General features: G+C 34.2%; 1 protein-coding gene across 24 annotated transcripts in view; it reads left to right on the top strand.

Annotated features, from left to right (window-relative positions):
* The window catches only part of SNX13 (sorting nexin 13), a 143529-nt gene that overhangs the window by 8422 nt on the left and 115533 nt on the right, over window positions 1-19574 (top strand). For 7 of the 24 annotated variants that reach the window (XM_070264602.1, XM_070264601.1, XM_023639328.2 and 4 more), the window contains exon 2: window positions 13211-13340. The exons of 15 other annotated variants lie outside the window; for them this stretch is intronic. In XM_070264602.1, the coding sequence (XP_070120703.1) occupies window positions 13317-13340 (24 nt within the window). In that variant the 5' untranslated portion in view covers window positions 13211-13316. Of the gene's footprint in view, window positions 1-11709; window positions 11917-13210; window positions 13341-19574 lie in introns of those variants that run through there. 2 more of the 24 variants (XM_070264598.1, XM_023639326.2) reach the window with 1 other exon arrangement.

Genomic DNA, 19574 nt, shown 5'->3' with positions numbered 1-19574 from the left:
TCTCCAAGTCACAATATTGTACTTTAGAATTTGTTCTTGATTCCTCTTCCTGAGTTTCTTTGAGAAGGCATTTTTTTCTCAGAATTTTTCTCAGTGTTTACTCAGACTGCAGCTGTTAATATAATCAGCCAGTTTTACATCCAGTGCTTTTTTTTTTTTTGAGTAGTACCTAAGTGCTCAACACTTACACGGTTGCAATAGTCTAATCTTGGTAAAAGTTAGCAGAATAAGAGGAAATGGGCTAAAGGGAGGTTGGTGACAACTTGAAAGGTGGAATGCAACAAAGATACAGGAAAAGAAACTGAAATAATGTACTTTACAAATAGTGTGTTGATTACATAACAATTTTAGAAAATCAATTAGGCTTAAGAATATTTTATAATTTATTAAAAATGTATTTTATGAACCAAAAAGTTCCGCAGGTTACATCCGATAGCTCAGCATAATCAGTCAAATAATAGACACTAATGCAAAATTTATAGGACTGCCTAACGAAGTTAGTGAGGTTGTCTTTTTTTTTTTTTAAGATTTTATTTTTCCTTTTTCTCCCCAAAGCCCCCCGGTACATAGTTGTATATTCTTTGTTGTGGGTCCTTCTAGTTGTGGCATGTGGGATGCTGCCTCAGCGTGGTTTGATGAGCAGTGCCATGTCTGCGCCCAGGATTCGAACCAACGAAACACTGGGCCGCCTGCAGCGGAGTGCGCGAACTTAACCACTCAGCTATGGGGCCAGCCCCAGTGAGGTTGTCTTTGTACTGGGACTCAGAGTGTTAATCATCTTTATCTGTATTTTTCTCTCTACACACACATGCACACTTACATATATGTCTTCTAAGCACAAATTGAACATTCCTAGTGTCTGAAGAAGTGTATGTGCTTTTGGTTAAGAATCATGGCGGGTATCAGATTATTTGGATTTGAATCTATGTTTTGTCACTTAGAGCATTTTGGCCTTGGAAAGTTAATAACCTTTTTGGACCTTGGTTTTCTCATCTGTGTTACTTGTAAATTAATGATACTTACTGCATAGGATTGTTATAAGTATTAAGTGAAATAACACGTGTTAAGTACTGTGCACAGTGTTTCCCACAGTGACACTTAATAAATACTGTTTCCTCAGATGTAAATAGCAAGTGGTTTATTTTCATTACTTACACTTTAATGTTTGAAATTTTCTCTGTTCTGTCTTTGTTTCATTGAGGAAGTTTTAAAATGTCAAATTAAACAAAGTAATCCTCTTTAACCCAGATGATCTAATTCTTCCCTCACTTTCTATCTCTGTTTTTCCTAACTTTCTATTTTATGTATTGGATTAAAGAGCTAGATTTAGACTGAATTTCAGGAGGAAATCAAGAGCGGTGACACCTGTATAATATAATTCTAGTTATGCTAGAACTTGTAACTAACCAATATATTTCTTCTGGCCATTAAAGCTTTTACTGTAGATGAAGTAAAAGGGAAAAATTGTAGTATAATCTCATATTATGCTTTAAAAGTGCCAGTTTATGTAGTTTTCTGCTTCAGAAAGTACTATGGTTCTTGTCAATTTGATGAAGTTTTATGTAAAGTAGCTCTAAATTTGTATAAGCTCTTCTATTGAATTGTTCCTTTTATAGGGAATAGAAAGGTGAGGAATATTAAAGTCCTTTGTTTAAAAAAATATGTAGTTGGTTTGATTGGTATTAGAAGTACTGTGTAGTAGGTTAAGAAAAGGATTTAAGGCTAAGTTATTACAAATAAAATTTGTACTTATAAATCTGAATATGGATGTTAAGCATATAAACTATTTAAATTCCTTTATAGAACAGCTGCTTATCTGCATTCATGTAATAGTACAATACACTGTTATACTCAAGGAGTGACATGTTCATGTTTTAATAACATTTTACTTAGCTGGAGATTATGCCATCATGGTCCTTTGTGGGTCGGTCAATCTGTGTCTGTTTTCCTTTCTATCCTTATTTTTTCCCTCTTGTCACTGTTGCTTTTTGGATGTGTTGATTTGTTCCCCCCTGCCTTTGTCTTTTATTATTCTCCTGTCTGTAGACCTGCAACGTGTTCTCTCAGGATTTCCCCCACAACCTTCACCATTTCCTCCCCGTCTCAAATAAATTCAACAGGCCACAATAGAGAATTTAACTTTTATTTTTTAAGTTACATTCCGCTTACGAATTTAAGAATATTTTCCATTGTTAATTTAAAAGGCTGACAAATTAAACAGTTTATGTATATTTTTAAAACAATACAGCAATTTCCTTTTATGATTTTATGCCTTTTGTCTGAATTTATCTTGGTTAAAAAGACATTATCTCTGAGTTAATGAACAATGTTGAGCTTTATTTTTTTATTGTGAATTAAGAGGATTTTGTAGTACTTTCAGTGTCATTGTTCTGATATTCAGTTGTTAATCTACAGCCTTCAGGAATGTGAAGGAAATTTCTCTAAATCTGTACCAACTCTAGAACATACCCTGAAAGTTATCTGATATTAATATCTGATACAGAATACGAATACCTACAAAATCTACATCAGATTCTTAAAGAGTACCAAGGACTTTAAGATGTTCGTGTTAGTTTGGTTACTTCAATTTTTCTGATAAATTGAATTTTTGAATCTTAATAAAACATTTTTATTTGATTATTCAGATATCGTGTGCCGAATTTTGCCCATCGCTTCCCCTTTTTTTAAACTTACTTGAGAGCCAGTGTAAAATAATGGTTCACAACATGCTTGAATTTTAAACCAAGCTCAGTTCATATGTCTTAGCTGTTTCCTCATCTATGGAATGAGTTAGTAATTTAATTTATAGAGGACTTGTGAGAATTAGATTATATATAAACTTTTTGCAAAGGTCTTAGCCCATACTAAGCACTTAATAAATGATGGCTCCTATTATTGTTTTAGAAGATGTCCTTTCATAAGAAAGAAAAGAAAGATAGGAGATTGGTGCAGTTCACTGTTGGGCTGTGCATTGAAGATGTAGCTCTCTCTACTGTGATGGGCTTGTGTTGTTTTGATTTTCCCTTGGATTATATATTATGGGGAAAAGGAGAAGTTAAACTGTGGATATTGAGACTTTTATTCTTGTATTGTTGTAGCCTTATTTGAATGAGGGAGGAGGGGTCCATTTATGAATACGACCTGTTTTATCTTGCTTTTGCCCCAGTGAATTGCTATGGTAAAAGTTTTGTGTACTTTAGTAAAGGAACACTATTGTGAATGGAAATCTGATGTGTAAATTAAATTCATTCTAATTCACTTTCCTTCAAGGAGCATAAGATGAATTGCCATGTAACTGAGCTTATTTTTCAGTATGAGGTAATGATAGAGAATGGTCTTGATATTTGAAGATCTTTATGTACTATAATGTGGCCCAAATAGAGTTGGGTAGGCAGTAGACAGATTGTTGGGTTAAAAATGCATCAATGATACACTGTATTATATCAAAATGATACATTTTATTTTATGACAGAATTTAAAGAGAACCAAGGTATTTATGGAATAAGAATAAAATTATTGAAAAATCTGGATACTGAAGATTTTATTTTCCTTTTGATATTTTCTTTCTGGCCTTGAAAAATTTTGTAGAGTAATGCCCCCTCCCGGTTTAAACATTTCCATAGTTGTTTCAAGAAATGGAATGAATTAAAACTTTGTTCATTTTTCAGAGAGGGAGCTTTTTAAAGAAATGATTTAAATATAATTAAAAAATAATTTTTGTTAGATGTTTTATAAGAAATGCAATTTTTAGTATGTTTAATTACTCTTAAGAATTGATTAAAATTACTAGCTACATAGTTTTCAACCATTTTGTATTCTAACTAACCGTTGGTGGAAATCTAGCCTTTTTTTCCTTTATCCATATACATTGACCTTCTAGGTACAGGAGTAGCATAACCTGTTAGAGATATCATTTTAATTCAAAGACTTGTTTCTCTTGTTTGTTTGTTTCTCTTGTTTGTTTGAACCTCAAGTAGGATATACAGGGTTCTCCTTTGTTTATATTGATATTCACAACTAATTATTTTTATTTTTCAAATGAAGATAGCTTTTTTTGGCAAGTAGTTTTAAAAATAATTGATGCTTTTAAAAATTTGAAACATAAAGTTAAATGTAAAGAAAAAAATCTTAATCACTCGTAATTTCATCACCCAGAATAACTACAATTAACATTTCCTGTCTTCAATATACTGCTTTATTTGCACAGTCTTTTAAAAAGCTGAATCATATATACAAACAAATTTGTAACTTCCTGTCTTCACTTAATATGAATTTACAGAGCAATTTTATTTATGAATACTCATGTAAAAATTATAAGTAAAATAGATTGTCAGATTGTACATTAAAGGAAGACTGCTATAGTTGAGATTCATTGAAGATATGCAAAGATGTCTCATTATTTAGAAATATGTTAACTGTAACTCAAAACTTTATTAATTGGTCCGTGGAGAAAAAAATCCTAAGTATTATAGGAAATACCAAGAAAGCATTTGATAAAATTCAGCTTCTATTCCTGGTTAAATATTTTTAATAAAATAGAAATAGATGAATACTGTATTAAAAATTGTGTGTTAAAACAAATGTCAACAGCATACTTTGCACTTTTTAGTCTTATGTGTAGCTTTTTTATCATGAGCAAATTTGACTTATAATTTTTCGTCTTTGCCTATCACATAAGTAAAAAATTACATGTTTGCTTTTAAAGTTTAGATTTTTTTGATTGCTGGTTGGGTTAATAATTTTTCATATCCTGATTGGCCGTTTGTATTTTTTGTTTTGTTTTACCTGTTCTCATCCTGTTTTTATTTTGGAGTATTGGTCTGTTTCTTAATGATTTATAACATGTCATTACTCATCGATTTTAACCTTTTGTTGTATATGGTGCATATATTTTTACAAGTATATATATTTAACTTTATGGAGTTTTTTGCTATTAAAAATTAATTTTATGATGTCAAATATGTGAATCCTTTTCGTTGATTTTGCCCCTTTAAAGAAGACCTTTTCTGGCCCTCGATTGTACAATGATTTCTCGTTTTTTTAGTCGGAGTCTCCAAGCTGATTTATATATATATTTTGTATTTTTGTGAGGTATTTTCTAGGGGAAAAGTACTGATAATTTTTATCATTTTTTTATAATGCAAATTTTCAGATATACAGAAACCTCGAAAAATATTGCATTAGTACCCATGTACCAATTATCTAGATTTGTTAACATTTTGTCATATTTGCTTTGTCTGATTCTTTATGTGTCATTTTTGTTTTTGTAGTGGAACCATTTTAAAGTAAATTTCAGGTATTAATGTCACTTCTCAAAATACTCTCATGAATCTCCAAAGAATAAAGATGTTTTTTGATATAACTGCAGCATTATTGTCACACCTAATAAAATTACCAGTAATTTCCTATTATTGTCTAGTATTGAGTATATTCAGATTTCCCCAGGTTGAAACAGAATCTAATTCAACAATATCATTGTTATATCTCTTTAATCCAGAATAGATAATCTTTCCATCTTTCTTCCTCCTCCTCCTCCTCTTCTTCTTTCTACTTTTTCTTATCATCTTTCTCATCTTGATTGTTGTGGGTGATTGTCTGGTCCATTAGGGTGCTGTGTAGGATGCACACAGCACATCCTTGGCCTCCGTGGTAGCCCCCCTCACCCATTTTGATAACCAAAAATGTCTCCATAGATTGCTGAATGTCTCCTAGGGGACAAAATTACCCCTGGCTGGGAACCACTGCATTAATGAGGTAGTATCTTTTCTGCACTTAGTTTTTTTAGATACTCATTTCTTAGAATTGTTTTTATCTTGAATCTATTCTGTTCCATTGTCTGCGTCTATCCTTTAGCCTATTTTGCTTATTTATTTTACGTTTCTTTGTTGTTTAGTAAGTGGTAATTTAAAAAATAGCTTTATTGATATATAATTCATGTAGCATACAATTCACCCGGTTAAAGTGGGTGAGTATACTTGGTATATTCACAGAGTTGTGCATTCATTGCCACAGTAAGATGTAGAAGTCATTACACCCATATAGAAAAACCGTCACCCTTTAGCCAACACTCCCAAATCCCTCCCTTGAGTCCTGGGCTCTAACAAATCTGTCTCTTTGGATTTGCCTATTTTGGACATTTTATATGAATGAAATCATACAATATGTGGCCTTTGTTACTGGCTTCTTTCATGTAGCATGTTTTCAAGGTTCATCCAACTTGTAGCATGTATCAGTACTTCAAATTTCTATTGTATTGCCCAATAATATCCCCTTGTATAGATACACCACATTTTGTCTATCCTTTCATCTGTTGATGGATATTGGGTTATTTCCACTTTGGGCCTATTTTGAATAATGCTGCTATGAATACTTGTGTACAGAGTTTTTTATGGACATATTCTCTAGGGTATATACTAGGAATGTAATTGCTGGATCATATGGTAACGCTGTTTAACCTTTTGAGGAACTGTGAACTGTTTTCCAAAACGGCTATGCCATTTTACATTCCCATCAGGGAATGTAGGGTTCTAGTAGGAGGGTTCTAATTTCTGCACATCCTCAAGAATATTTGTTGTTATCTGTCTTTTTGTTTAAAGTTATCTGGCGGGTGAGAAGTGATATCTCATAGTGGTTTTGATTTGCAGTTTCCTAATGCCTAATGATGTTGAGCATCTTTTCATGACCACTTATATTGTTTTCTTTGGAAAAATGTGTATTCAAATCTTTTGCTTATTTAAAAATTGGATTATTTGTCTATTTCTTACTCAGTTTTAACAGTTCTTTGTATATTCCAGGTAAAAGTTCATTATCAGATACATCATTTACAAATACTTTTTCCTGTTCTGTGGGTTGGCTTTTCACTTTCTTGATGATATCACTCGCAGCACAAAATTTTCTAATTTTGATGTAGTCAGGTTTATCTTTTTTTGTTGTTGATTGTGTTTTTGGTGTCAAAGGTATTTAAATTTTGCAGTGCATTTTCTTTAGTTAGCTTCAGGAGATGGTATCAAGTATCACATAAGCAAGACAAAATGAATAGGTAAAAGTAGGGCTGAAATTAAGCCATTGTAATTTCCCCCAACTTGAATTTTGAAAAAATGTTTTTTTTCATGAATTTCGTTGTTGCATCTAGATGGTATGTGTGTGTTTATTAACTGAGAATTTAAGGGCCATGAGGGGTTGGGTTTACATTGTAGCAGTGCTGGGTAATTAACAACCACTGTGCTTTGTGTGGGGAAGCTAACTACAGTAACCTAAAATTCTCAGGTGTTCCAGTCTTTAGTTACCCTTCTGTGAGTGTTCTTCGTGGTTAGTCACACCCCCTAGAGGAGGAGAAATCCTCCAAAACCAGAGACCATATGTTTCCAACCCTGCCCTTTCTGCCTGTGTAATCTACTTACTCTTCCTTGCTGAATTCTTGGCGGCATTTTCTCATGATTATTGGGGTGCTTATCCATGATTTTTTCTCCTAGCACATCCTAAGTTTCTGGTTGGTTAACTTAGAGATCCCTTAGTAGGGTAGCTCGTTCTTTGAACAGCACTCCAGGTCCGGGAATCATAGCACAGATCATGATATTCTTGAGGATCATCTGTGTTTGTGGTCCAGCTGCCTCTTTGCAAACAGTCACTTGCAGCAGTGTCTGCCCTTATCACCTCCACCTTCTTAGTGTCGTACTTCTTATTAGACATTTAAAATTTTTATTTACTACTTTAATAATTAAACCTTGACAGTATACAAATACATGTCTATTTTTTTTAAATTCCATGTGCAAATCTGTTTTAAAGGTCATGTGTATGTTGAGTTTTTTCCTTATTACCATAATTTGACCAACTATTTTGTCTTGCTTTTTCAAACAGGATTTTAGTTTCATATTTTTCACTTGGTGGAGTGCAAGTTTTGTGATAGCATTTATGATTATTGCTTTATAGAAATAAATGTTAGTGATAATCCATTTACTTAAATATTTTAAATGATTGTTAATTGAATGTTAATAAAAGGAGTTAAGGATATGTTGTGTCTTTTGTAGGAAGAGTGGTATGTGCAATCTAAAAATCATAAAGTATTATTTGCAGTGTATTTTTTGTTAAAAAATTACACGCTTCTTGAAAAGTAAACCAGTACAAAAGAGTATTTAGTAAAAAGTAAGTATTGTTTACTTTTTCCCATTTTAAAAGCAGTCTAGGTACTTATATCCATACCTTTGTCTATGTTTAAACACTCATGAGAATTTTTATTAAATTTTTAAAAATTACTCTTAAAGGTAGTGATGTGAATTATCTTTTCCCACTTTGATAAATTTCTCATTTATCTGGTTTTTCCAAGTTTTTTTTATTGTTACACTTTATACTTTTTTTTTTGTGAGACGTAGGTTTTTTTGTGTGTGTGTGAAATTACAATTGTACATCATTATTAGTCATGTTGTAGGTACATCACTTCACCCTTAGTGCCCTCCCCCCACCCCCCTTTCCCCTGACAACCACCGATCAGTTCTCTTTGTCCATATGTTAACTGCCAACTATGAGTGGAGTCATACAGAGTTCGTCTTTCTCTGTCTGGCTTCTTTCACTCAACATAATACTCTCAAGGTCTATCCATGTTGTTGTGAATGGGACGACTTTGTCCTTTTTTATGACTGAGTAGTATTCCATTGTATATATATACCACAACTTCTTTATCCAGTCATCAGTTGCTGGGCACTTAGGTTGGTTCCATGACTTGGCTATTGTGAATAATGCTGCGATGAACATAGGGGTGCATGGAACTTTTGGAATTGCTGATTTCAGGTTCTTAGGATAGATACCCAGTAGTGGGATGGCTGGGTCATAAGGTATTTGTATTCTTAACTTTTTGAGGAATCTCCCTACTGTTTTCCACAGTGGCTGTACCAGTTTGCATTCCCACCAACAGTGTATGAGGGTTCCCTTTTCTCCACAGCCTCTCCAACGTTTGTCACTCTTGGTTTTGGATATTTTTGCCATTCTAACAGGTGTAAGGTGATATCTTAGTGTAGTTTTGATTTGCATTTCCCTGATGATTAGTGATGATGAGCATCTTTTCATGTGTCTATTGGCCATCCGTATATCTTCTTTGGAGAAATGTCTGTTCATGTCCCCTGCCCATTTTGTAATTGGGTTGTTTGATTTTTTATTGTTGAGTTTTGTGAGTTCTTTGTATATTATGGAGATTAACCCTTTGTCGGATAAATAACTTGTGAATATTTTTTCCCAATTAGTGGGCTGTTTTTTTGTTTCAATCCTGTTTTCCCTTGCCTTGAAGAAGCTCTTTAGTCTGATGAAGTCCCATTTGTTTATTCTTTCTATTGTTTCCCTCATGTGAGGGGTTATGGTGTCCAAAAAGATCCTTTTGAAGCTGATGTCAAAGAGTGTACTGCCGATATTCTCTTCTAGAAGACTTATTATTTCAGGCCTAATCTTTAGGTCTTTGGTCCATTTTGAGTTCATTTTAGTAAATGGTGAAAAAGAATGGTTGATTTTCATTGTTTTACATGTGGCTGTCCAGTTTTCCCAGCACCATTTGTTGAAGAGACTTTCTTTCCTCCATTGTAGGCCCTCAGCTCCTTTGTCAAAGATTAGCTGTCCATAGTACACTTTATACTTTTATCTTCTTTCCTTTCCTCTGCCCTGTAAATAGTAGTTGCTTGATGAATTGATTTGACATAGAACCCAAGGGCAAGTGGAACCTAAGTGTTAAGATGCCAGTTAATGATAAGAAAGGAAGATAAACTGGTGAAGATTGTCACTTGGACAAAAACCCCTTTATTTATATAACATTGATTTAGATGATTAATCGGAAATTCTGTGTATTCAATATATACTTATTGAGAGTACACTGTATGTGCCAAGTGTTATACTTGGCACCAGGAATACGTCAATGAACAAAACGTCCATAATTTATGCCCCCATGAGACTTACAGCATATGGTATATAGAGGACAGTAAATAGGCAATTCCAACGTAGCGTAATAAATGAGGATATTGGCCAGAGAGTGGTTGAAATGCTGAACCATGGAGTCCAATCTAGAAGGGGAAATGAATCAAGAAGTGGGCTAAGTAAGGAAAAAGTAGAAGAAAGTAGAAGAATCATTGTCTGAATGACAATGAGAAATAGATGCAGTTGATGTAAAATTTAGAACTGAAGATTGTGATCAGAGATTGAGTTAATTTTTACATTTCCTTTTTAGAGAAGACAAGGTGATGATGAAGTCTAGAGTGTGGTCTTATAGTGGCTGAAGTGGAGTTGCAGGGAAACTTGGTGGAGATGAAATGCTTACAATATTAAAAGTAGAGTGTTGGATGGATTATCTATATGTATATTGAAATAATTCAAGGTTAAGGTAGTATTTGGGATAGAGAAGAATGTTGTGCACCATATGTCAAGAGTTTTGATTGAACGGTTAGGAGTGCCTTGGAGAGCATTGATTCTCATCTGTGACTGCATATTGGAATCACCCGGGAAACTTTACAAACTACTAATGCTCTTACCCTAACTTTGCTGCACATTGGAAAGTCTAATGGTCAGCTCCCATCCCCAGCTGTTCTGATTTAATTTGTATGGGGTGTAACCTAGGCAGTGATACTTTAAAATGCCCCCCAGGTAATTCTCATGTGGAAGAATTGCACAGGGACAAAGGTTTTTACAGGGAACTGGCTGGGAGTTATGGTTGGGACTGTGACCCTGCATCATGAAGTTGAGGTACATGATAAATGAAAGAATAAGCACCTTTGAGAGGGCTGCAGGAGAAGCAGCTTTTACTTAAGCAAACCGTGAAGTTTTTGAGGACATAGATGCATTTCTTTTTACAATGAAACAGTGTAAACCTAGAGGGAAGCTTTGGGAGGGAGGGAAGCAGTAGGAAGTTGGGTAAGGAGGAAAAAGTAAGAATAGTACAGTGATTAGAGTACAGGAGAGGACTGATAACTGAGTAAATTTATCTCTTGGTGATGACCAAAGATAACAGGGTATAGTGGGTTCAGAATTAGTCTGGAAGGTACACTCAGGAGTCCCATAGTGGATGACATTTGGCAATTGGGTGAATGGTTCTCAGGAGTCAGTTTAGACCTTGATGGGTTGAATTTCATGGGAAGTCCTAGCCTTGTGTCTTTCTCTTCTTTAAGGGGTCTAGATTGATTATGCAAGATCCTTGGAGAGGCCCAGAGTTCTGAGCTGTTGTTCTACAGACACCCAGGGGAGTGGTTAGAGGCCCGGTCTGTTTGTTCTGACACTGGCAGGAGGAGGCTCTGGAGTGTCAAGGATTGGTTAGGTCTGCACAGCATAGCTCTGCTCACTCTGATGTGCTGACACTTTGCTGTACCTAACAATGGCATAACCTTTACTACTTCTTTACTTTTACACTTAATGCTTTTTAGGAGCAATTTTAATTGCCCAATTCCAGATTTGTGAGCACCTATTGATAGGTTTTATTTTTTTCAATGTACAAGAAATGGTATAGACTTAGTGAAAAGGGACCTTATATATTATGTCAGCAAACTTCCTTTATACATTAGAATTTTATGCATAGAGGATCGAAGTGAGTTTCACAGAGAAAACACTTAGTCTAGATTTACCATAAATTGTATATGGGACTAAAGATTTATAATCGTTACACTGATTCAAATTCGTTGTAATAATAAATCAGTTAACTGCAACTCATTAATTTGACATGTAACTTAATTTTTTTGCACTGTTAAGCTTGGAAAATGAGAACATCAGACATCAACTGTCAACAATGCAGCACATTTATTATTTTTTTTAAATTAAAGAAAGCTTTTTAAAGTATGATACTTGTGGGCTTCAAGAGCTACCCTACTTATGCAGATGAACTATGAAATTACTTTTGAATAAAGAACTCATTCAAAACATTATAAAAAATTCCAGTATATTTTCGGTCAGAATAAGGTAAGTAGTAAAGTAGTAAATTTGGTAACAGCTTGATGTAGAAATAAGAAAATTATGTGCTAAATGGAAAACAAGAGTTTTGCATAATTATAGTATATCATGTTAACTAGTAATTAAAGCCCATGTGCTTGTACTCTGCAAAATATATGTCATGACTGAAACTTTAATACTTTTTTTAATTAGATGATTTTGCATACAGTGACCTCATTTCACATGTGTTCCAGTTATGGAGCTAAAAGTAACTTTTCAAGGCTATGACACCAACTAGAAGAAGCTTATGATGGGTCATGGCGATTTAGGCTAGGATGCTTCCACAGCTGGGTTGTGACATGCATTTTTATATGTATCTTTTATATTAATAGTTTTCGGATGTGCTTAGCGAGATGGAAACTGAGGAGCAGTTATGCTAAATGGTGCTTATTTTCTTTTTCTCTTTTTGAATTGCATTCATTGACTTACCTGATGTTTAGGTGGATATGAATGGTACCCATTTTTCTAAAACTCAGTTGATATATTTATTAAACAACTCTGCATAACAAGTCAGTTGTCTCAGTCATCTATGTGGGTACATTTCACAGTTTAGTTTTACCAATACAGACTATTTATAGGAGTAGTGTTAAGATATTTCTTTGGCTATGGCAGCTAACATCATTTGGCTTAAATTTTCTAGGCCAAAATTATTTCTACTATACTATATGTTGGGAAATTCTAACTCAGTTCAAGATTTGTTGTTAGAATATATCAAGTTTCCTCCTGAGGAGAATTTTGGCTTTGCTTATTTGGCTTTGCTATAGTCTGCCACCTTGTAAAAGTAGGGTCGTGAGAACACTAGTTAGGCTCTTTAGTTTTTATGGCTTATCTGATTTTTAGGTGCATCTGGATTTAACTCTCAATCAGAAGTATAGACTACCCACGCTCAGTGTTCTTAGACTATCTGATGCTCAGTACCTCTCAAAGCCCAAAAGAATTGATATTGGGGGAAAATGCCCAAGGATTATTTAATACAACCTTTCTTCTAGATTCTCTAATTTCGTCTAATTTTTTGTTCATTTATAGTTGTGATTAGCTTCTCTAATTTCTATCCTTGGATATAGTTTGACTGCTAGAAAACTATAATTTTAGAACACATTAGTTTTACTCCTTACAGAATTGCCTTCATTGAATTGCCTTTTAATGTTTATGTCCAGTTTTATTTAAAGTCATTATGAGAAGCAATTTTGTTAAACTTTCTAATGACTTTCCTGTAAAACTATTGCTGAGAACATTAACCAGTACTTCATGCTTTGTTTTTCAGATAAATTCCTATATGATACAATTCTTTAAAAATTCAGAGCTGCAGATATAGAGCACCAGTTAATGAGAGGAACCTTGGATATCATCTATTCCCAACCTGTTTACAGATGAAGAAATTGAGACTCAGAGAGGTCAGCTATAAGTAGCTGGCCTAGAACCCGGGTCTAAAAATTGTGTTTTCTAACAACTGACCCAGTTTTTTTTTTTTTTTTTTTTTTTTTAGTTTTTAAAAAGTTGAGGTGAAATTAATATAAAGTTAACCATTTTAAAGTGAGCAATCCATTGGCATTTAGTACAATTGCAATGTTGTGCAACTACCACCTCTGTCTATTTCCAAAACATTGTTGTCACCCAAAAGGAAGACTGTATCCATTATAGTTCTCCCCTCTTTTTTTTTCCTCCCTAGCACTTAGGAGCCACTGTTCTGCATTCTATCTCTATGGGTTTATCTATTCTGGATATTTCATATAAATGGAATTATACAATATTTGACCTTCTGTGTACGGCTTCTTTCACTTAGCATAATAGATCCACATTGTAGTGTGTATCAGTACTTCATTCCTTTTTATGGCTGAATAATATTCCATTGTATATAGATACCACAATTTGTTTATCCATTCATTCATTGATGGACATTTGGGCTATTTCCACCTTTTGGCTGTTTTGAGTAGTACTGCTATAAACATGTATGTACATGTATTTATTTGAGTTTTCAGTCCTTTTGGGTGTATACCTGGGAGTGAAATTTCTGGGTCATAAGGTAATTCTATGTTTAAATTTTTGAGGAACCACCAAACTGTTTTACACAGCAGCTGCACCATTTTACATATCTCCAGTATTGTTTGTCTATTTGTTTCCCCTCTACTCTACTATGGTAAGAACACGGTGACTTGAAAAAGAAAATGAGCCAAAGATCAGATTTTTTTAAAGTTGTAAACTCTTACTTGGTACATCTTATGCAGTAGGTTTTTCCGCTAGGTTTATGTATCTTTTTTCCAGTGGTTCATTGGTTTATTGAATATGGTTTTGATTTGTTCCTTTCGTTCAAACGGGTAAAGTTGCACACCTTCATTTCTTTTCCCTCACTATATTTATGTTCTGAGAACCTATTAAAATGGTTTTAGAGATCTAAGTAAATGTCAATCTATTTATTATACAAAAATAATTAAAAAGAAGAAATAGCAGCAACACAGATAGTCTTGGGTACTTTCAAGGAGTTATTTATAGGTTTTAATTGACTTAACTGCAGGTCAAATTTCTTTGTCTTCCACTTTTGCTTTAGGAGTCAATTGGCAGGACTTGGCAGTTGTGTTTTGAGTCTCTAAATTTGAGGCCATCCCATCACTGTAACATCTTTACTAAAACAGTGCCTTCTGTTACACTTAATAAATGGATGTTGCAGAAGATTTAAAGTAAGTGGTTTAAGATAGGTTAAATAGTTATGAAATCTTTTATGCTTTCCAGGTAAGGCTGATTTTGATTTAGTTTGGACTAAATAATGATCCTCTGTCATTATTGAAGTTGCCTGTTTTTTTCAATATTTCATTTTTTATTTGGTTTTAGTCATAAAATGACCCTCATTAAATTAATCTCTGTTTGACAAGAAAGAAAAAAAAATTGAGAAGCTACTGTCAACTCTGGAAGATCTAATTGAGTTTTCCTCTTACTAGGGAAAACTTATTATTCCAAATAAAAGTGTAAACCTATATTTTTAGTATTAAGGAAAGAATTTTTAGTTTTAGAAGATAGAAACCTCTTAACAGGTACGTAGAATGCATTTAGCTTTATGGAAAGTATTAGGTATGTTAGACTTTTCTTTTTAATGGTGTAAGACACAGAGAGATTCTGTAATTACCTTAGCTGACAAGAATTTTATTATAAGGGTACATGGCAAAATCAATAAAATAAGAGCCTTATTAGATAGCCAGGCTTCACAATAGAGCAGAAATGGTTGCCTTGCCTGTCTTCATACAGATTGTGATATAGATTGGAATTATGGATACAACACACATCTGGCCACCAGAAGGTCATCTTGTATATATAACACAGATCTAGCTACCTGGTTACCCTGTGACCCTCCTGGCATTAGGCTTTTGTCAGTCCCTATGCCGGTGCCATTCCATTATGATTGACTGTTACTGTCTCATTGCTGCTTTTCTCCCTGTCACCACCAATTGACTGTCCCAAGAAAAGATCTCATTAGTTGGATCAGAGTCACCATTTACTCTAGGCTACCTATATTATTTAATAGGACTTTTCTGCCAAGGCATCTCACAGACCTTTACACCAGCTGTAGAAATCCACCCTTGTAGCTGTGGCCTCCCGTGGTGTGGTCATTTGTGTTATTCAGATCATGGTAATCTATACTTAAAGAATCCCTTACAAGATGGTTTAAGGTATGGTAGGCAGGCATTTTTGAGAAGTCCAAGAAGGGAGGCCGTGTATCAGGTGAATATCTTGTTTGTCCTGAAAGGAAGTTTCATGTTTTTACGTAGATACTACATTTGCTCAGGTACTGCTTTTTGGATTTCTAGTAGCCTTAGTGATGATCTCAATAGCAAAATAATTTGTTACATATAACCCAGCTATGGGTCTTAGGAAAGAGCCCTTTTATACTCCAAGTTTACGTCCTTCTCACGGTTACAGAAATTCACAAGAGACTTCCAAAGTGTTGCTTTAAGAGTATATCTTTGAATGTATTGTACATACACACGCACACCCTTCACACTATCATCTCGAGTTAATTTTTAAGCCATTTAAGTAAAGGAAGTCATTATCCAATTCCGTCTTTTAGAGTGAATAAACAAAAGTTGAGACATTTTGATTGCCCAGGTTCACATGATGTCTTAGAGCAGAGCTAGGATTAGAAATCAGAGTTGCTAACTACTTCTGTGTTACAGTGCCTAGTGCCTATTTAGTGACTTAAAAAACCAAAAATGACTTCTATATTCCTGGCACTTATCTAATCTTGTTTAGGATTTTTTCTAGTTGAGACTCTTGGTTCTAAGGAACAGAAATATATCCTTGTTACCTTATGTAAAAAGGGGAGTCTAGGGAAGTAAAACGGAATGCAGCTGGTCCTATGGGAACTGAAAAGCTGACTCAGGTCTCAACTCTCTCCCTCTGTCTCTCAGGGAACCACAAAGTCTTTTCCTTGATGTCTTATATTCTTTTATTTCCCATTTTAACAGATTTCAGAAATTTCCCTTTTGCACCACCTATTTGTGATTTCCTAATTTTCTTCCTTCCCTTCTTCACTCCACTAGATTCTTCTTGAGGCTATTGTTTTATTCCTCTTTGAAGTGTTTGTTGTCAGACTAAATTAGGGAAAAGGAAGTGCTTAAATCAGATATGTGAATTCAGATCCCTTTCTGAAATGGGCATATGTATTTATACCACCACTTCCACTAAGAAGTAGGCTGTCTGCCATTTTTTAAACATATTACTCTCTTGGTTTGTCTCTTGTTTTCCTCCTTTTGATAGTGACATAGGTATAGATAAATATTTTTCTTTCATTAAAACAGCTGTAACGTTATGACGATAAAGCACATCTTTGGCATCAGGTGAACTTTATAGCAAGTGATGGGACTGTAGCAATCCTTAAGAGTTCCTGGCTCTTTTTCGTGGGAGTTGTTGCCACTCAGCATTATCCCATTATTGCCTTGCAGAGATGTGATTCTGTTGATCCCAGATTTTTCTGTTTTTTGAGAAAAGCCAGAAATCCTGATTTTTATGTAATTAAAAAAAAAATTTGTCCAGAATAAAAAAATACTATCTTGGCCAAATAAAAATGCCAGTTTTTGATCCCTTCCTCGGAACTTAAATTCTTTGTAACAAAGACCAATCAGCATTACCTAACTGAGATAGGTTTGGTTCTGTTGCATGCTAAAGTAAGAAGGGAAACTTGAGTGGAAGCCACAGAAGACTGTACTGGAAAAGGAGACAGGCTCAATCCTTTGGTTTGGAATATTGAGTAATAATAGGGTCATGAAGTCAGATGGGTTGAGACCTATTCCATCTGTAGTAGGTATTCTGGCAGTGAATCCTTGCCACCTTCAGCTCCTTATTTGCTGGAGTCCTGATCCTGGGCACTATGCTCAGTGACTTGAAACTGGAGTGGTTAGTTAGGGAGGATATTTTTCTGTTATTTTATTCTGCATATTTAAGTTCAAAATGAAAACACATACACACTACTTTAGTGTTTTACCCCAAGAATATAACCCACATGAATAATAATGTTTCTGTTAGGCAGTGGGTTTCAAGTTCTGAACACTTGATTTACTAAATGAACTCAGAGTGTAATATTTAGGACTTACTGCATTGTCTTGATTTATTTATTTTTGTTGAGTCAAAGTGAAGAATTTTTATAGGAAGTCTGCTACTCATTCCATAGGAAAATCAGGGAGATATGTTGGAACTGACCTTTGGCTTTTTTGTTTGTTCTCTGTGGGAGGGAAGAGTAATGTTTCTTGCAAGTGGAACTTTCATAGTTTTGATTGTGCATGTTTGTTCCGTTTTAGGAACAGTTTCCCTTGTAAATAAATTACATTTGTATAAAAATTAGATCTTACAATTACAAATTATATTTAAAAAAATGTGCCCAAAATGTTAGAATTTGATTCCTGATTCTTTAACTGGCTTTTGCCTACATCAGGTTAAATTATGAGAGGAATTTATACAGTAGGCATCTTGAGTAAAGGGAGTGTGATTTTCTTTGGGGGAAATGGGGACAGCCTAGATGGAGCTTGTTGAAGTATTTGCTAATGTATCATGTCACCTGAAATTTCGATCATCTAACAATTTTCCTTAATTAAATGATATATAATTTTATATGTGTTTATAATTTCTCTTAAGGTTTTCTGTATCTGAGTTGTTGATCTCTAGTTTCGTGTACTAAGATGAGGGAATATGAAATCTGTGAAATGAATCTAAATAGTTAATTTTAACATCATGTGAAAATAATTTTTTTACATTTTATTAAAAGTTGAATGAATTTTGAGCAATTTGACTTTTGATATTTGTTCTTTTGGGCATTGTAAGGCTTTGTATCAATTTATTGTGATTCATGAGTAGTGCCATCTTGTTACTGTTCTCTTCCTTTGTAAAATCATCTTGTACTTGTGATTGTTTATATGTAGTTGTTTTTATGACTTTATTTTTTCGGAGCAATTTTAGATTTACAACAAAATTGAAAGGAAGGTACAGATATTTCCTATATACTCCCTGCCCTCACGCATGCATCATCTCCCTCATTATCAACATTACTCACCAGAATGGTACATTTGTTACCAAGGATGAACCTATGTTGACACATGATAATCACCCGAAGTCCTTAGGTTTACTCTTAGTGTTATAATTCTATGGGTTGGACAAAAGTATAATAATATATAGCCATCATTATAATATCATACGAGGTATTTTCACTCCCCTAAAACTGTGTCTGCCTGTCCATCTCCCCCCCACCTCTGCTAACCACTGATCTTTTTATTGTCTCTATAGTTTTGCCTTTTCTAGAATGTCATATAGTTAGAATCATGTAGTATATAGCTTTTTCACATTAGCTTCTTTCACTTTGAATTTGCATTTAAGGTTCTCCATGCCTTTTTGTGGGTTGATAGCTCATTTTTTTTAGCACTGAGTAATATTGCATTGTCTGAATGTACCACAGTTTATGTATTCATTCACCTACTTTAGGACATCTGGCTTGCTTCCAAGTTTCCAAGAATAAAGCTGCTGTAAACGTCTGCGTGCAGGTTTTTGAGTGGACATAAGTTTTCAGCTCCTTTGGGTAAATACCAAAGAGCATGATTACTGGCTCATGTTGTAAGAGTATAGTATTTAGTTTTGTAAGAAATCACTAGGCTGTCTTCAAAGTGGCTGTGTGATTTTGCCTTCTCACCAGCATTGTATGAGAAGAGTTCCTCTTGCTCTACATCCTTGTCAGCATTTGGTGTTGTAAGTGTTCTGGATTTTGACCATTTTAATAGGTGTGTAGTGGTATCTCATTATGGTTTTAATTTGCATGACCTTGGCGACATATGATTTCAAGGATCTTTTCATATGCTTATTTGCCATCTGTATATCTTCTTTGGTGAGGTGTTAAAGTCTTTAGCCCATTTTTTTTCATTTTAAAAAATTTTATTGAGGTCATAATAGTTTATTATAACATTGTGAAATTTCAGTTGTACATTGTTGTCAGTCCCCATATAAATGTGCCCCTTCACCCTTTATGCCCACTCCCTAACCTCATTCCCGTCTGGTAACCACGAAACTGTTCTCTTTGTCCATGTGTTAGTTTATCTTCCACATATTAGAGAAATCATATAGTGTTTGTCTTTGTCTGGCTTATTTTGCTTAACATAATG

Source organism: Equus caballus, chromosome 4, assembly GCF_041296265.1.
Source record: "Equus caballus isolate H_3958 breed thoroughbred chromosome 4, TB-T2T, whole genome shotgun sequence".
Lineage (NCBI taxonomy): Eukaryota > Metazoa > Chordata > Mammalia > Perissodactyla > Equidae > Equus > Equus caballus.
The sequence above is the reverse complement of the archived record's forward strand: the minus strand, read 5'-3'. Positions and strand labels throughout refer to the sequence as shown.